Below are 18,964 nucleotides of genomic sequence, written 5' to 3' on the forward strand. Positions count from 1 at the left end.
CCACTAATAAATATTTACAGAACTTTGTTTTTAAAAGGAATAATCATGTTTTCTTTTTTAATTTTAGCAGTAAACTGAAAAAATAAAAGGGTTTCATTTTCATTTGATTAAGATCAATTAAATTGTTTTATGCCTTCATTTGAATACCAGAAAAAATATTAAATTTTGATTATTATTGTTTAAAATTTTTTGTGCCTATACAAAAAATAAAAAAACAAAAAATAGATTTAAAATATGTCTGTGGCTCTTAATTTCTTTTTATTAAGTCACCATTTGTAAACTGATGTTTACTGTTCATTTTTTAGAAATATCAATAACATTTGTATTAAAACTATATTCACTAAATGTAACCAAAAAATTGTAACTCGAATCAAGAATCGAATCAGATCGAATCGAGAGCTTGTGAATCAGAATCGAATCGGGACATCTGAATCGATACCCAGCCCTAACAAAAAAGATGCAAACTGTGCTTTAAGTTTTTTTAATGCAAGTCTAAAGTATTCTGTTAACAGCTTACTACAGAAATTGAAAGATCTAATATCAAACAAAACAGCATAGTCTTAACTATAAGAATTAAAAATCCTTTGTTTTTTTTTATTTTTTATTTTTTTACTTTTTAAATATTATTTGCTGGAGTAACATTTGCTAAATCAATATTTGCAGTCGGCGCCAATAGCCTCGTGGGCATTGTGCCGTCATGTAGCGCCATTGCGCTTTAGACATCCTAAGTTCAAGTCCAAGCTCAAGGACCTTTCCAGATCCCAACCCCACTTCACTAATTGTCTACATACTGTCCTATCTTAATAAAAGGCAAAAATGCCAAAAATAAATTTTTAATTTATAAAAAAATTATTTATATTTTTTTTATCTGATTTAGACAATTCGTAGTGATTGACCACTGTATAAAAAAACCTCTATATATTGCTTTTGTCCAATCATTTTTGAATCCTTTCAGGAAAACCAAAAGTTTTTAGGGTCAAACCCCACGCTGGGCAACCCTTGAGCAAGGTAGACTGACGGCAAAATAGATGTACTGTAAGTTGCTTTGAATGAAAGCAACTGTTCTATCATCCTGTATAGTTCAATATATCCCGAACCCAGTGGCACACAAACACTCCGTTTGCGCCCACTCACGTCTGCACAGGACTACGCCTCTATTTCTCTCTCCCTTTCTCTGCCTTGAAGGCAGCATTGAGAGATTGCAGATTTGTCAGTGTCAGCAGACCGCAGTGTTTGCAGCGGCAGGGAGTGGACACACTCACTCTGTCACCCACACTCACACAGCACACGCTCACACAGCTGTAGGGATTTTATCAGAGAGGGTAAAACTCACATCCATCCTAACTGCTGTTTATCTTTCTCTGCCGGTCTCTACTCGACCTCTCTCGGACCCCGTGACTCTGCAGTCTCCATACACACCGGGGCAGAATGCCGGCACGACCCCTCTGGTCTACTCATCGCAAACCCAGCCAATGAACACACAGCATCAGAGCCGCCCGGTGAGTGCCTGTAATTCCATGTTTTCTTTTCAAATTAGACTTCTGTTAGAAATGCTTTCTTTCTGCTGAGCGCTATGCTGTTGTTTATGGTGTGGTTTGTGGTCATTAGTTAGTGCTGTGTATATGGTACATATAACATACCTTGCGTCATTACTTCCTCTCGGGAAGTGCGCTGCACAGCTTTTGGTTTATGTGTTTGTGGGTGATCATTCTTACCTCTCGCTTCTTTCTTTCTCTCTGATTCTCCCCCTCTGCCATGCCGCCCTTTGCCTTCAATCAGTTTGCCCCTGGGCCTCGTCCTACCCATCACCAGGTAATGTACGCAAATGCATGGCCTCCTCTCACACCTCATAAGCTTTCTTAGACTAACGTAACACATTGATCCTGTTCATTGCCACCATTCAGAGAGATTTGTTTAACATGATTAACATGTTTAACTCCACTGCTCTCAGGAACGAGAACTGAAAATGTTGTCATGTGCTGCATGGGACTTTTTTGAATTCAAGACCATAAGCTGATATGTACCCCTGGTACTATTGTTGTAATAAAAACAGAAACATACCAGGGGTACTTATATCATGTTAAACAAATCTCTCTGAATGTTGGGAACCGCTGCCATAGTGGACAGTTTTGCGTCTATGACTGCTAAAATGCAGTGTCGTGAGAAATTAGCTACATCGCAAACAATAAATGTAAAAATATAAATGTGAATTATTGTACCTGGTGATGTGGGCCCTTCATTAAAAAATAGTCCCAGGGCCTGTCAGTTTAATAGCAAACAAACACTACAAGACTGAGTTCGCTCTAAATAAAAATTGTCATCATTTACTCACCCCCCTGTTGTTCCTAATTTGTATGACTTTATTTCTTCTGTGCTACTGTAGGAGAGGTTTTGTCTTCTTCTGTGCTACTGTAGGAGAGGTTTTGTCTCTTACTTGTTCCTATGGGGATTTTTTTTATTTTAGTGTATTTTTTTTTTGCCATTGTTTTGCGATCACATCTTTTGTTATTCTGATGTTATAAACTGAGACGATGCGCATCAAAGTTTTAATAGAAAAAGAGTCCTCATCTCTGCCGAACAGCAGCAGTAAGTGTTCGGTTAATGCGTGAACTTCATATTATTTGTAACACACCTGCTGTCCAATAATTACAATAAGTTTTGTGCTCAGTTACCTTAATCCATTTATAATAAAACATGTTTATTCTTTGGCAACTAAAAAATAATATGGTGCCGACTTTTGTTTCTTATAGGAGCCATTGGCTCCTTAATTTATTTATTTTGTCTGGAGCCCTGAAGAAGTATGACCCAACTTATTATTTTGTTGTTGTTGCTGTTCCTCCTCCTCTTTAGTTTTTTTCATCTACTGTAAAAAATGGCCCGGGATAGTGCTGCCACCTTATGGAACAGCTGATTAGTGCAAAACTGAGTCAATATACATGTGCGACCTGCGCGTACGTGTATAAAGTATGCATGGTTACAAAAATCGTGTGGTGTGTGTATTATTCTGGTGACTTGGGGTGTAACGCTTCACAAAAGTCACTGTTTTGTTCGATACGATACAGTGGTGTCACGGTTTTGTTGTTGTTGCTGCTAATTCGAAAGTAAAAGTAAAATGCTCACAGGCATATACAAGCTATTTAAAAGTGAATAAAACGAGGAAAAGAGGGAAAACTCTTATGAACTGCCTCACCATCACAACCCTACTGGAGTAGTGTGTTTTTGTTTGGGGATGGGAAAGGCAGACAACACGTTGCCTGTTACGTCGTTTGGGCTGCCTTGTTGAGCATAGTGGCACTGAGAAAATTCTATTTCACACACTGTAAGCTCTTTTATTTTCAAATGTAATATGATTAGTCACATAAATCATTCAGTTTGTAACGTGTACCAAACCGAAAGCCTTGTACTGAACGGTTCAGTACGAATATGTGTATCATTACACCCCTACTGGTGACGAAATTTGCTTCATGCGCACCGTATGCAGACCCTCGGGTACACGTAAAGTATACTTTGGCCATAAGTGAACCAGATTTTTGGCAGTATCTTGCAATCCATTTGATCAGACAGGTAAAAAATAAAAAACTAAACAGTGAGAAAATCATACAGGTTTAGAATGACATGGATTAAAAAAAGAGTGAACTGTACCTTTAAAAAATCAAATGGCAACTATCTTCAGTCTTGTAGTGTGCTTAATTTATTAGAGGGTGTGTTTGCTACTGTGAGCTTAAACTGTAGATAAAACTGTAAATAAAAGTAATAGCCAGGTGTAGATAGTAGATCTTGTCTGTAGTAGTCCATTGTAAGCTTGACTAGCTACATGTTCATCACCCTGTCTGTCTCTTTAAACAATTTTGCCACACAGACAGAAACACACACATTCAAAAATACTCAAAAGGGAGCACACTGTTCAGCAAGATATGCAGTTCAGAATTGTTTGTGTAATTTCATTGATCTTTGTAGATCGCTGGGATGTATAATTCTGCCTGACTCCACAGTAATGACCTTTAAATTGACATCTGAATCTTATGACCATGTAAACATTAACTTAAGGTCAGAATTTAGGCTAAAGGTTATTTTTCTAAGTGTCAAGTGAACATTCACTGTGTAATACATTTTTTTATTATTATTATAAATCACTATGCCCTTAATTATTTACTTGAAGTACCACCTGTGGTTTTAAAGTGATAGTTCATCCAAAAATGGAAATTCATGTCATTCCAATTTTAAAAGGCTTGCTTTCTTCCATGAAACACCTAAGGAGAAATTTTGCGTTATAAACACTCTTACTTTCTTCCATATAATTTAGATGCGACCAAAGGCTGTCAAGCTCCAAAAACAAAACAAAAGCATCAGTGAAGTAGTTAATACTACTTTTGCACTGTAATTGAAGTCATATAGTGGCTTTGTGTGAGGAACAGACTGAAAAGTGAAACACTGACCGAAAATCTTGACATTGTATCAAAAAGTGCAGCTCATACAGTCTGCTTGAAATATCTCCTTTTAAACTCTGTTATAACAGAATTTTCCCTTGAAGTAAGTAAAGTTAACCTTTAAATAAACAAACAATGAATTATTGAAAAATTTCTTTTTAGAATTACATGTCTTATTTAATTCTGCATTGACATTTCTTGAACCCCATATGCATTTAACACTATCACTATGTGTCTTTATCTGGGTGTGTTGTTCCTTGTCTGAATTATTATCCTGTGATTCATCCCACTTACAGTGAGCTTTGAACTTCTGTCTCTTTAAATATTGAACTTGTTTCTGTTCAAGCCTATTTATCTTCCGTTTCGTTTTTTCAGTTTATTGTAAGCGTCTGTGAGGGTTAGCGGATTTCAGGTCCCGTTTCTTTTGCGTTTCCACATAAAGATGATGTCACTTGGCTACCCAAAAAGCAGAGCATAGTGCCCTCTTGTTTTGTAAATGGCTTTCCCTAAAGGAAAGGCTCTTTGCATGCTCTGTACTGCAGATCTCTCCTTAAGTGTGTGTGTTAGTCTCTCTCTATCCCTCCATACCAATTAGTGCATTATCCCATTAGCTTCTCTCTCTTTCCTGCTTCAATATTCAAGGGAGGATTCAGACCCATTCAGGTAATTTGCAGTCTTGAGGAAAATGCATGGCATGAAGTCTTCCGTTTCTCTTTCTACATCATCTTCCTGCTTCCCAGCTCAGTCAACTGCACTGCAGCTACACACCCCAAAGACAGCACAATCCTCCATTTCAGTTTACGTCTCCTCTGTATATGTTCATGTTGGTCTGATTGATTTTAAAGTGCTTGCTGTATTTTTTTATTTTGTTAGGGTTGCATGTCGACCGGTTTCTTTCTATATGCATCGATTGCTTCCTGTTGGAACTGGTTGTCGACGGGTGGATTCACTGTTGTAATGCTCTGGAATGTTTGAATACTTTAGGTGAAGTTATTGATAATATGTGTGAATTTTGTATGTGTGTTTTTGTTATGGTTTTATTTTTCATGATGTTGATTTCTAACAGCGTTAATGTCTTCAGTGAAATTAGTGACATGTTTATTGATGATGGGTTTTTTATTGCACCAGTGGTAATAAATACTATTCAAAAAAGATGCAATTAAATTGTTTTAATAAAAACATATGGTTGATGAGTACTAAGAGAAAAAACACTGCAAGACATTATGCACCAAAAAAAAAAAAGTAGGGAAAATTGATTCAAATAACCCAGTATGTTGATCTGCTTGTGCTGGAAGAGCAAAACACTTGGTGCACTGAATCAATTACTTTGCCAGCAGGTTAATTTGCAACATATAACATATACTATCATTCACATTTTTGAGGAATTTTTTAAAAATGTTTTTTGAAGAAAGTATCTTATGCTCACCAGTGCTGCATTTATTTAATCTAAAATGCATTAATATTGTGAAATAGAACTGCAATTTAACAGAAAAAAAAAAAAGTTTTCTTATTAAATATCTTTCAAAATGTAAAAGCTGAAATTTCAGCAGCCATTACTGTAATCTTCAGTGTCACAAGATCCTTCAGAAATTATTCTAATGTGCAATATTAAAAATAGTTCTGCTGCTTAGTATTTTTGTACTCGAGAATCATTAAGTCAAGTGACCTTTATTTATATAGGAAATTAAGTTGACATTTTTTGTTATGTTTAGTTAGGTATGTTTTGTGATAAATAGGATGATTTTTGAAGATTAATTTAATGATGTGATGAAAAGAGTATTGCATTAATATGCTGATTTTTCTCTAAAACTGGACAGTATCATTTGATTAAAACAGCTTTTAAACAGTCTTCTCATTAAAAGCTTCATTGTCTCTGTGTATGATAGAACGGTCTGAAGAAGATCTGTCCCACTTTGTCTTTACAATTGTTTAAAAAAATAAAATAAGCTGCTTAGCAGAGTGATATTAAAATAATCTCTTAAGCTCGTAATGTTAACTCAATAATAATATGATGTGGCATCGAGACTGAATAAAATGAATGGACCACAGTGCCTTGGACCACAGAACTGTTATGTTTAATAGTAGTTTCAGGCCAGGGATGGAAATTTAGTTCAAAAGCAGTCAAAATTGTGGGCAAAGTGTTTAGAGGCAAATGATTACATTCAAAGTTCTTACATTTTTCGTTGAATAGATTATATATGTGTATTTTACATTTCCCTTGGTTCATCTACTGTACCATCTTTAAAGAGTACATGTGATGCTTGGCCTAAAGAAGGCTTATAAAAGGCACTGTCATGTTGCCTTCCTATTTGGTATGGCATTTTAATTGGAAGTGTGCCTATGGTGCCTTAAAATGCTGCTGGCTCCCGATCATCTGTGACAGTTAGAGTAATGATGCATCTGCAGATAGTACAGCCACTGTCTGTGTTCAAAGAGCAGCATGCTGACTCTCCTTAAGGGAACTCTGCTCTACTGGTCACACCCACTGTCTCCAATTACTGTGTGTTTTGGTGTACTGTCAGCATCAAAGAGTTCAAGAAAGACTGTTTACCTGTGACAAGCTTCTCCCATCAGCTTAATAATTAAAATCCTTTACACATCACCGTCACTCACTGCACTCTAGGGTATGTTGGTTCAGACATTGTAAATGTTTGGGATCTTTTTAATTATAGGAGTCTCAAGTGAAACATGCTTCATATGATCTATAATTCAACAATTTAGCTCACGGCTACAAATACATTATGGTCTGATGGTTGTTATTAAATGGGATGTTAATATGTAGAAATGTTTGGGGTTGGTAGATTTTCTTCTCTTATTCACATCAAAGGCTGCTTTTGAAATGAAACATGAATGAAACGATTGCAATGGCTTTCTATTTGAATATATTTTATAATGTAGTTTATTTCTGTGATGGTAAATCTGAATTTTCAGCAGCCATTACTCCAGTCTTCAGTGTCACATGATCTTTAGAAATCATTCTAATATGCTGATTTGTTGTTTTCAGGGTTGAAAACAGTTGTGCTTCTTAATACATACATTTTTTATGTTTCTTTGACAAACATAAGGTTCAAAACATGAGGTTCAAAAGAGCAGCATATTTTTAAAAATAGAAATCTTTACGGTCACTTTTGTTAAATTAAGTGCATATTTGATAAAAAAAAAAATTCTCTTTCATAGTTTTCATAAATCAAAAACAGCTAAATCTAAAATATGGAGCCAACGAGCTTTTCTGAAAGACTTCTGTTTTCCATACACACACACAATGATAATTGTTTAAACGTGGTTGTCACTCCTAAAATGTAACAGTGTGACCTTTGTGTATAAAAAATAATTAAGCACCCAGAATAGGAGTGACACCCGTATTTAGCCGCAGTGTGTACATGGCCCTTATGACTCACACATTTCCGCAGCTGTTAATACACTGATTTAGTGGGAAATCAGTTGTCAGTTTGTTTGGATGAAAAATAATGATTCACTGTTGTTGTTTGGCATTGGTACATAGTTACAAGTGTGAGAGCTTGTGTCAACAGGTCTATTTTAGGGATTTATTAATAGGAAGTGCTCTTTACAGTATACCAAATAAGCTGCTTTAGTTTGCTAGTTCTCTTCAGAGTTGAAAAGAAAAATCACCCTAATGTGAAACCATTGTAACTTAAGTCTTAAAGGGATAGTTCACCCAAAAATGAAAATTGTCATTAATTACTCACCCTCATGTTGTTCCAAACCTGTAAGACCCTCGTTCATCTTCAGAACACAAATTAAGATCTCTGACCCTCCCATAGACAGCAAGGATACTTAAAGCCCGTTTACACCAAGCATGATAACTATAAAGATGACAATAAATATATAGTTCTAAAAATTGTTCTCAATGCTAAAGAATAGCAGAGTCCACACCACAGTTATAACAATAAAGGCACAGAGAAATGTTATTGTTGGAATCACTTTCAGAACGATTTTTTCCCAGCTGATAAATGCTACAAGAATTGACAGCCAATCAGAATCAATCCTGCTGTCACAAGCTTGAAAATGTAAAACAACAGATGCGTGTACGCTTAGAATAAACAGACAATATCGTTCGCTGGTTTGGACGCTAATATCGTTATCTTTATAGTTATCCTACTTGGTGTGAACAGGCCTTAACTCGTTCAAGGTTCAGAAACGTAGCAAGGAGATCTGTAAAATAATCCATGTGATATCAGGGGTTCAACTGTATTTTATGAAGCTACGAGAATACTTTTTGTGTGCAAAAAAAAAAAAAAAAAAAAAAAAAAAAAAAAAAACCGACTTTATTCAACAATTCGTCTCCTCTGCGTCACCCTTGCACCATTTTGGAGAGTATCTGTTCTTTGTCAGCTGCGCCACAAGGATACACTGTTTACGTCGTTTATGCTTTGATCTGAACGAAAACAACGTATCCATGTGACGCAGCTGACACAGAACCGCATACGCTGTTTGCGCACAAAAAGTATTCTCGTAGCTTTGTAAAATTACGGTTGAACCCGTGATGTCACATGGATTATTTTACCGATCTCCTTGCTATGTTTCTGGACCTTGATCGTGTAAGGGCACTTGCTGTCTATGGGAGGGTCAGAGAGCTCTTGGAATGCATCAAAAATATAGTAATTTGTGTTCCGAAGATGAACGGAGGTCTTACGGGTTAGGAACGACATGAGGGTGAGTAATTTTTGGGTGAACTAACCCTTTAATACTTTTGTATTGTTTTAAGTGCATGTTACTTAGGATGATATGTTTTGTCTGTTTCTTGCATGCTTTTAGTTAAATCGCTTTACAAATATGTTTACTACTTCAGGGGACTTCATCTTAGATACACAACATGGCTGAAATGTTACACTTATCGGTTTGCCAGTATTTCCAAAGGTGAGCAACATAACTGATGTCTCCTCACAGTTTTTCCAGAGGACGCAGATGCAAACGGTGCGGCCCAACATTCCAAGCAACAACCCTCCCATTCGGCCCACGTCTCAGACCCCCACAGCAGCGGTCTACCCTCCCAATCAGCCCATCATGATGGCCATGGCTCCCATGCCCTTTCCTTCCCCTCAGACAGCACAGTACTACATCCCTCAGGTCAGACAGGACAAGACTGTAGACAGGAATCACATTACACTTACTATTATATCTATATCTATATCTATATCTATATTTAATGTATTAATGTACGGTTAATGTATTGTTTGCAATTATATTTCACTCATTTGTCATTTGTAATTCTACAGTACCGTCACAGTGCTCCTCAGTATGTGGGGCCTCCTCAACAGTACCCAGTCCAGCCCACTGGACCCAGTACCTTCTATGCTGGACCCAGTCCAGGGGACTTCTCTGCACCTTATGGTGAGTTTAGCACCCTCCTTTCCTCCTTGTCGGTCACCTGTGGATTGCTGTAGACTTTCTCGTGTAGTACTGCTGACTGTTTACTGAGTTAATGTTGTACAGTCTAAATTTGAATGAAAAACAGTATTTTAAGATTTATCATGCTGATGTGTTGATTGTTTTGGTTAATTAGTTTAGTTAAGTTTTTTTTTTTTTTTTTTTTTTTAATTTTGTTAGCTGACACATTTTCAGAAAATTGTGATTTTGAGCAGTTTTAATTAGAGGTCGACCGATATTAGATTTTGCCGATACCGATAGCTAGGTTGGACCACACTGGCCGATACCGATTAATTAACCGATAGTTTTAAAAAAATGGATACTTAAAAAAAAAAACTAAAATAGTGCTTTATTTACAAAAAAAAAAAAAAAAAAAAAAACGTACTGAACAATAATAATAGTAGTAGTAATAAAAGTAATAATAACAATAATAATAACAATAAAAGTAACACTAATAGTAAATGTTGAAATTACCACACGAAATCTGTTTTAAATTTTTCCTAAATTCCATTTTATCTATTTCCAAATTCTGTTATTTAATTTTTCTGGATTCAGTTTTTTTATTTTTTTTTTCATTTTAATTTTTTACTCCACTCCTTTTTAATAGTTAAATTAGTGTTTTAATAATAAAGCAAGTCTAATTAATTAAAATCAATAACTTCAAATCAATTTAATAAAAGTTTAACAAAAATTACATGATTAGGGCTTTATGAAATGTTTTATTTTTTCTCACCATTTTTTTTATTGTTACCAGATTCTGTGTCTAATTATTTGAATGCATAAAATGAATTGTTTTATTTTTTCTCACCATATTTTTTTTATTGATTTTTCCCCTCAAAAATTTTGTGTGTATTTACATTTTTATTGTTATCAAATCAATAAAATATCAAGTCTTTTAATTACTGAAAATTAAGCAAACTTTTTTGGGCAAACAAAAGGTATTTACTATTCAAAATCAAACATGGAAGAAATGTTGTGTGAATAATCCTTATAAAATGATGATGGTTTTATTATAGTAGTAGCAGGCTATGTACATTCTACTGAATAATAGACTTCTGAACAATAATAATAGTAGTAGTAGTAATAAAAGTAATAATAACAATAAAAGTAATAGTAATAGTAAATGGACTTTAGATGCTCATAAAGTGACTCTCAGAGCAGTTCTGGAGATGTTCTCCATGTGTTTTCATCCTCATTTAGTGAGATGGCAGACGCTGAAATCACCGCGAGTGTCACTAAACTGTGAATTCCGTTTTTATGAATGGATTCCACAATTCTGTCCGCATTTTCTGCACCGTGGAAAACATAGGGCCCTACAATTCCACCAGCACAATGTATACACTCACACTTTAACTGCTTCTATTGAACACTTAATGATTATCTTTTATCTAATCAAAATAAAAGAGCAGCTGAGTCTAGGAGAACTCACCGGTTTCACACACATCCGGACGCGTCGCGTTCAACTCCAGCAGCGGTCTAAAACTGTTTTATTTATTCACCAAATGGACACAAGTTTACTTCAAGAATGAACAATGAGGCACAGATAAGTTTGAAGTTCAGTGTTTAAAAAACGGATCAAACAGAAAGAGCGATCTATATTATAGCTCTATAAATGAAGCATACAGACTTTATTAGAGCCACAGAAGACAAACGTTTCGATGATAATGCTCAATATACATTTCATTATGTACATTAACAACGATTCGGGGCGAATATAATGTAATTTAATGTTAAACTATGTGAATAGCGCTCTGAGGCACGGCAGGATTTTCTGTCTGAAGTTTCTCGCTCTGTTCAGCGTCACGTGTCTAAACAAACAGCATGTGCTGTCAGTGATTTCAACCATCATCTCGCACTGTATAATGAAAACAGAGCCCTCTCAGCCGCTCCAGCAATGGACGCAACGCGGAAAACTATCGGCATGGATTTTTGCCGATAACCGATTGTTCCAGCAATCAACTATCGGTCGACCTCTAGTTTTAATATACTTTTATGCGATTTCCCTTTGCTGCAACAACTATATAAATTACAGTTTTAAATAAAATTTGTAAAAATCGATGGTGATATGTTGAATTTCAAACATTTATTGGTTTTATACATTTTTTTATGTAAAGTTATATTATATTATATATATTAATTGTTATAAAAGTAAAAAAAAAAATTATAAAGTTATTATACTTTACCCTTTTTTTGCACAAAATATATAACAGCTTTCATTCATGCATTTATATATTTGTATTAAGAACCTTTAATTTTATAACCTTTAATGTCATTATCAAATTTAAAACTTTTTGGTTTTATACATGTTTACATACTGTAAAGTTAAAATCGTTATATTTTTTTCATTATTGCATTCTAAACCATTTTTGTTTTTTGTGTGTTTTTAATATAAATGTATACAATTGATTATACTTTTTTTTTAATGAATTGTTTATATTTTAAACTTTTTTTGCACATAGCTTTCATGCGTTTATATTTGTAGTATAACCTTTAATTTGCATACATATTGAACATTAGGAAGCATATATTGAAATTAAAATTAGGCTTTGTTATACTATTAATTGATTAATCAGAAATAATCAACAAAATTTTCATTTTGGTGTGAATTAGTTGTTAATATGAACTTGTTGTCTTGTGGGGTTTGTTAGCAGCAGCACCTTCCTACTATCCTGGGCAGACCATGTATACACCATCTCCATCCATTATAGTGCCTACACCACAACAACCTCCACCTGCTAAGAGGGAAAAGAAAACAGTGAGTGTCATCATTGCATACACTGAGTATCTTTATAGCAGTATATAAACTGGAATCCAAAATGCCTTTAGGAAATTTGTATTGAAAAAAATTCATATGTAATTAACAAGGCATGAGAAATCCCGAAAAGGTAGTAAATGATGTTTCTATAATGCTTATATTATCCCTCTCTTTATTGTTCTCCAAATCCGCATCCGAGACCCCAACCAGGGCGGCAAGGATGTGACAGACGAGATATTATCAGGGGTGGGGCGGCCCTCCTCCACTCCTACACCTCCACATGTAAGACGGCCAATCACAGAGTTCAAATCAAACACACAAACCCATATGCACACGTACAGATTTAGCTTGATATTTTTAATTTCTGCACCTTGGGAATCAGCTCTCACGACTTGTGAAAGTAATCGACCATCCAGAACAGTAAAATCCAGTCTGAACACAATAGCACCCCCACTGACTGACTTTGAAGCCACACTGCCGAAGTTTCCATTCCTTTATAATCAGGAGTTTATCTTCTTATCTAAAGCCACAGCTTATGTCTATGAGTCAGCACCTTTATTTAAGAGTTTGATCTTTTACCCACAAGCCACCAATTTTATGCTATGCACTTTTAATGAATACTCTTAAAACTTTTTTTTCCTGTGGAAGTAAAAGTCTATATGTTTTTTTTTTTTTTTTTTGTTTTTTTAAGAAGTTTCAACTTGCATATTCTCTCACACATGTTGTGGTTCTGCCTCATGATTGTTTGTCATCCTGATCCCTGTGTGTTCCATTTACAGTGACTCCTCATTTACACACTCTAGAATATCCCTTGTCCTCTCTGTGCCTAATCTAAAACAGGGGTTTTCAAACTAGGGTCCACGGACTGCAAGGGGGTGCAGGGTGTCCATGTCAAAAGTTATATAACAATATTTTATGAAATGTATTTTAACAGGAATAAAAAAAATGCAGTCTTTTAGGTCTAAAATCTAAAAAACATGTTTTATTCCTTTCTTGTAACATGCACCATCTTTCAAAAGTTTGAAATCAGTAAATATATATATATATATATATATATATATATATATATATATATTTTTTTTTTTTTTTTTTTTTTTTTAATAAATATATTTTTTTTTTTATTGAGTAATGAAATTTATAATTGTTCTTAATAATTACTTTTATTTTATTACCAAAAATAAATAAATAAATAAAATCCTGAAAAGATGTATCATGGTTTCCACAAAAAATATTAAGCAGCACAACTGTTTTCAGCATTGATAGTAATATGCATATTAGAATGGTTTCTGAAGGATGATGTGACACTGAAGACTGAAGTTATGGAGTAATATACATTTTAAAATGTTTAGGGGTATCCCCGACTAAGGACTTGTAGGCTATTTGCACAAAATGCCCCGAACGCATGAACGTGTCTGTGCGGCTCTAAATGAACTCCTTTTATGGACTTGTTGTTTATTTGAAAAAGTTGAGAAACACAGCAACTAAACTTTAAAAAAATTCACAGCGTTTTATTATAATAGTGTTCTCATTGTAATGTTATGTATATGACAGTCCCAGTCATAGTTATTAATATTCTGCATTGTTGTTCTATGTGAAATCAGACAATGAGCACCCCCATATAGCCAAAATAGCATGATCATAACACCTCTGCGAATATGCGACTGTGGTTGTTGAATCAGGCTCCTCCTATTGAAGGATCGAATCTTCGACTATTCGGGGTCACCCCTAAAAATGTTACAATTAGTGCTGTCATCCGATTAATTGCTTCCAAATAAAAGTTTTTGTTTACATGATATATGTATGTGTACTGTTTATATTTATTATCCATATATAAATACACATTCATACAGTAAATATTTTGAAAATATGTATATACATTTAAGTATTTATATTCTTATATTTTATATTTTGTATAAATATATTTAATATATAATAATATATAAACATTTTTTTATTTATTATTTTATTTTTTTTTTTTTTTTTTTTATTTGTATATTTAATATATGTACTGTAAAAATATGTAAACAAAAACTTTTATTTTGGATGCGAATGATCACGATTAAGCGTTTGACAGCTCTAGTTAGAATAGAAAACAGATAATTTAAATAGTAGTAATATTTTACAATATTAATTTTTACTGGATATTTGATCAAATAAATGCGGCCTTGGTGAGCATAAAATAATTTTTTCAAAAACATTTAAAAAAATCCTACCAACCCCAAACTTTTGAATTTGTTAATAATAATATACATGTAACCCCCGTAATCTAAGGCACTGTCCCTGTCGATGGAGCGCTTACTATGTTTTGACACTTCCTCTGTCTTCTCTCCCTGAACGTTAACAGTGTTTGTCTCTCCTCTGCTCTCTCTCCCTTTTTTTCTCCCTATGTTTTGTTCATTTGTTCCCCTCTTTCTCTTCTCCATTCTCTTTATTTTTCTGTTTTTCCCGCTCTGTCTGTGTGTTGCATATGTGCTTGTGCCTTGTGTCTCTCTGTTGCTAGTTTTTATGTCGCCCTCATTATCCTCACAATTTCTACCTCAAATCCCAGCAGCTGAACAGCCAGGTAGCGGATCACGGCAACGTCAGGTATAACATGGACAGCGCCCAGCTTCCTGCAACCATCGACTTGAAAGCAGGTCAGGCTTTGCAGCAATTGCCACCTTCTTCCCACAGGTTCAGAGCAGTGGTCCTCAACTGTTGGGTCCTGACCCAAACATTGGTCACAGGTCTGAGAGTTGTAGACAGCAGGGAATAAATAATAAAATGCAACTAAATAGGCTTATTAGGACAAAATACTTCTCATATCTTGTTGTTGATGATGTCAAAGTCTTTATCGTATCTCTAATGATTTTTTTGCATCTATTAATTGGTAGAAACTCACCAAATTAAGTAGATGTCAGCCTCCACTGGTTCGCATATCATGCTCTTGTTTTTAAAACCATGAAGGTATAGTTTTTGCATTTCATGTCTAATGTAAAATCTAGGTCCTGAAGCTAAAACAGTTGAGAACCACTGATCTTTTCTTCAGCCTTTTAATGTTTTTGAGGTTATGTAAAAGGTCACATTAAAAGCATACACTGAATACTGCACAAATAAAAATACATGCTTTTTTATTTATTTTAGCGATATTAAAAAGCAAAATTACTATAAATTACTTTTTTTATTCATTCATTTATTCAATCAAATATGTATTTATTTATATTATATTATTTAAATAAATATAACATTTATTTAAATATATTTATTTAAATATAATGAATTTATATTTTAGTTTTATTATATTTTATAAATGAATATTATATTTTATTTAATTACTGAAAATAATCCCCACAAATACACTGTGCAATTTATTTAATTATTAATTATTAATTAATTCATTTGCATTTTAGTATTTCATTTTTAAGCACATTAAAACGTTTTCATGGTGTTGCTTAATTTTATATTGCCAACAAAATCACTGCAGATACATTGTAAGTTTTTTTAATTGATTTATTCATTTATGTGTCTTTAGTGTATATTCTATTTCATTTTTTTCATTTATGTGTCTTTAGTAAAAAAAAAAAAATGCTTAAGAGCAGCACTTTCATAATGTTGCATACTTTATATTGCCAACAAAATCAGGATTTTTGAAACCGATCACAGAAAGTAGTATCTGCCGATACGATCACTTATACAGATCTTTTTAAAGCCTTTTTAGAATTATTTATAGTGATACTCCCATCAGGATTTTCAGACATTTATTCAGGGCCTGAATTTAATCTTTTAAAATGTTTAGATTGGGTGTATTTTACAGATCTTTTTACTTCACATCACTTTAAAGCTGTTGCTTTCTGTTATATTGCCAACAATATCACTGCAAATACATAGTAATTTTTTAATATCACTTTGATATTCTTTTTGATAATATATGATTCTCACCAAAAACTGAATTTCTGTATTCTCAGGATTTATTTGTATTTTTAATTACCTTACTCTATCAGTTTATATAGCTCTAATGCATTTCCTTGTTTACTTTATGGCTCTAGATGACAAGCCAAAACTAGAGTTTGCCTCGCAAAGAACTGCATCTCCTGCATTGCGGCAGCCAGAGACTCCATTGGAGAGAAGAGATCCCAGCAGCCCAGTCCAGGCGCCCTCTCCCCCACAGAAAACTGAGCTTCCCCCCTCCGGCCCAGAGACGACCTCAAGTGTAGCTACAGCCCCGACTCCTTTCATACCTGCCTCAACAGTGGAGTCAGCTGATGCCCCGAGCCCATCAGATGAGCCTGTCCCCACTAAAGCTATCACACCAGAACCTGAAAGCTCAGAGCCGGAGAAATCCTCCTCAGAGCAGCCCTCACCTCAGAGCCTGTCTACGTCCCTTGCCCAGCCTGAAAAGGTCATCAATGGGCTGACAGACACCGATGCTGCTCCCTCGAGTGAAGACTTGGAATCCCAACCCAGGGAAGTCTCTCCGTTGCTGCCTACTTCCAGCGTGCCCCCGTCCCCCAGCCCGGAGCCCAGGCCCATCACACCGGTGCTGGAGGCCGAGTCTGCGGCAGGAAAGGCGGACAGCCCCTCGCCCCCTGCTGAAGACAGCACTGGGTGTCACGTCACCACATCCCTCTCCACCTCCACTACTGCTGCTATCTCCACCACACCTGCTCCTCCTCCAGGCCTCACGCACCCAAGTCAGGTTTCTGCAGGGTCAGCCAAGGGACCGTCTACAGGAGCAGAGCTCAAGGAAACAGGGAAGGAGACAGAGGCCTTGCCGGACAAAAGAGACGAGCCCTTCTTGCAGTCCAGAAAAAGCTCAAGTCAAGGTGAGCAGTCGGAATATACGCCCAAGATGACTTGCCATGATTTAGGGGTCGGTCGAATAACACAGGACTGTTCTTTGTACAGCTACATCTAGTGCACCAAAGACCTGGAAGAAGCCAAAAGAGGACATATCTGTAGGGCTAGATCAGTGTCCAGACAAAGAGGTAAAATAATTTTGCATGTGCTTTTTGGGTCCATCGTATTAGTGCATCTAGTTTTTATTATATTGATCTATTATAAATAAAGTAATTCATTATAATTAATCACAACAAACAGACATTTTTCATTGAATTTACAATCTTATCAGTTTAGTTATTTTATAATTATTTTATATTTATAGATGGATAATATTAGTGCTGGGCAACAATTAAATCGCAATTAATTGCATGATTTTCTGTGAATAATCGCATTATCCACAAAATTCAATAATGAATTCAAAAGCAGTGTATTGTGCACTTTCTTCATTTAAAAGTACTGCTATATGAAGAAAAGTGCAATAACATTTGGTTTGCAAACACTTCAAACAAATAAGGTGCATTTTTTTACAGCAGTATTCCTTTTACATAGTAGCAGTTAAAATATTTATTGTAAATCTTAACTTATAACATTAATGTAATCAAATGATATATAAAACCAAAGCTATTTGCCACTGCCAGGGCATTAGCGTTTTTATAGAAAACATTTTATAGTTTCTTATATAAAAAAAAAAGTTAAGTCCAGAGCCTTGATCTTAACAATATAACAGGCACCTTCCGAGTAGAGACCTGCACGATTGTGGGATCCAGCGCATCAGAGTGAGGTGTGGGACAACACCTGATGGGCGGGTAGAGACTCGTGTGTTTGCGGGATGCGAGAGAATAAGTGTGTACTCACACTAGGCAATCTTAACCATGCCAGGGACGACTAAACGAACTGCACCCTAGCAATCACACTAGTTAATCACGCTTGGGTGCAGTTCGTTTAGTCGTCCCTGGCTCGGTTGGAAGAGGTGGGCCATAGCGCAGTTCAGTTGGGCTTGGGCGCGGTGCGCATGTAGTGTCAGAGCGCTGAACTCCTGATACGTGCAGCATGATTGCGTGAACATTTCTGAGCGGATAAAGTGATAGATCTGTAAAGCAATATATTTTGTTTCTTTGCACTTGTAGTGATATGTGGTTAAATCTATTGATTTCAAGTAGTGATAGATTTCTAGCCTCACGTGAGGTGACCCATGGTTTGTCTGTATGTGTATTCAGAGCCAGTGAGCAACGGACTTTCATAGTAATACAAATCTGCGTTAATGCACGATGAAATAATTGCCAGCGTTAATCATGTAATGCGTTAATGCGATAATAACGTGTTCCATTTAACATAGCTTATACACATTTGATGCTTCAGGCTTGTGTGTGTATGTATATGTATATAATATGTATATGTACATTATCGATAGACAGATACATAGATGGATATATAGATTAAGACAATTTTTTTTCAGAAAAAAACTTTTACTTTTATGTAGTGTGTGAATATATATATATATATATATATATATATATATATATATATATATATATATATATATATATATAGATGAAGATAAAAATTATTTAGACTT

General features: G+C 35.1%; 1 protein-coding gene across 1 annotated transcript in view; it reads left to right on the forward strand.

Moving 5' to 3' along the window:
• Positions 1–18,964, forward strand: part of LOC109055086 (eukaryotic translation initiation factor 4 gamma 3-like) — a 44,130-nt gene that overhangs the window by 13,878 nt on the left and 11,288 nt on the right. The window contains exons 4-13 of the mRNA XM_042751158.1: positions 1,407–1,499; positions 1,780–1,812; positions 5,070–5,090; positions 9,336–9,515; positions 9,665–9,779; positions 12,464–12,570; positions 12,757–12,852; positions 15,071–15,206; positions 16,596–17,372; positions 17,455–17,534. Of these exons, the coding sequence (XP_042607092.1) occupies positions 1,407–1,499; positions 1,780–1,812; positions 5,070–5,090; positions 9,336–9,515; positions 9,665–9,779; positions 12,464–12,570; positions 12,757–12,852; positions 15,071–15,206; positions 16,596–17,372; positions 17,455–17,534 (1,638 nt within the window). The remainder of the gene's footprint in view (positions 1–1,406; positions 1,500–1,779; positions 1,813–5,069; positions 5,091–9,335; positions 9,516–9,664; positions 9,780–12,463; positions 12,571–12,756; positions 12,853–15,070; positions 15,207–16,595; positions 17,373–17,454; positions 17,535–18,964) is intronic.

This window comes from Cyprinus carpio, chromosome B23 (genome assembly GCF_018340385.1).
Source record: "Cyprinus carpio isolate SPL01 chromosome B23, ASM1834038v1, whole genome shotgun sequence".
NCBI lineage: Eukaryota > Metazoa > Chordata > Actinopteri > Cypriniformes > Cyprinidae > Cyprinus > Cyprinus carpio.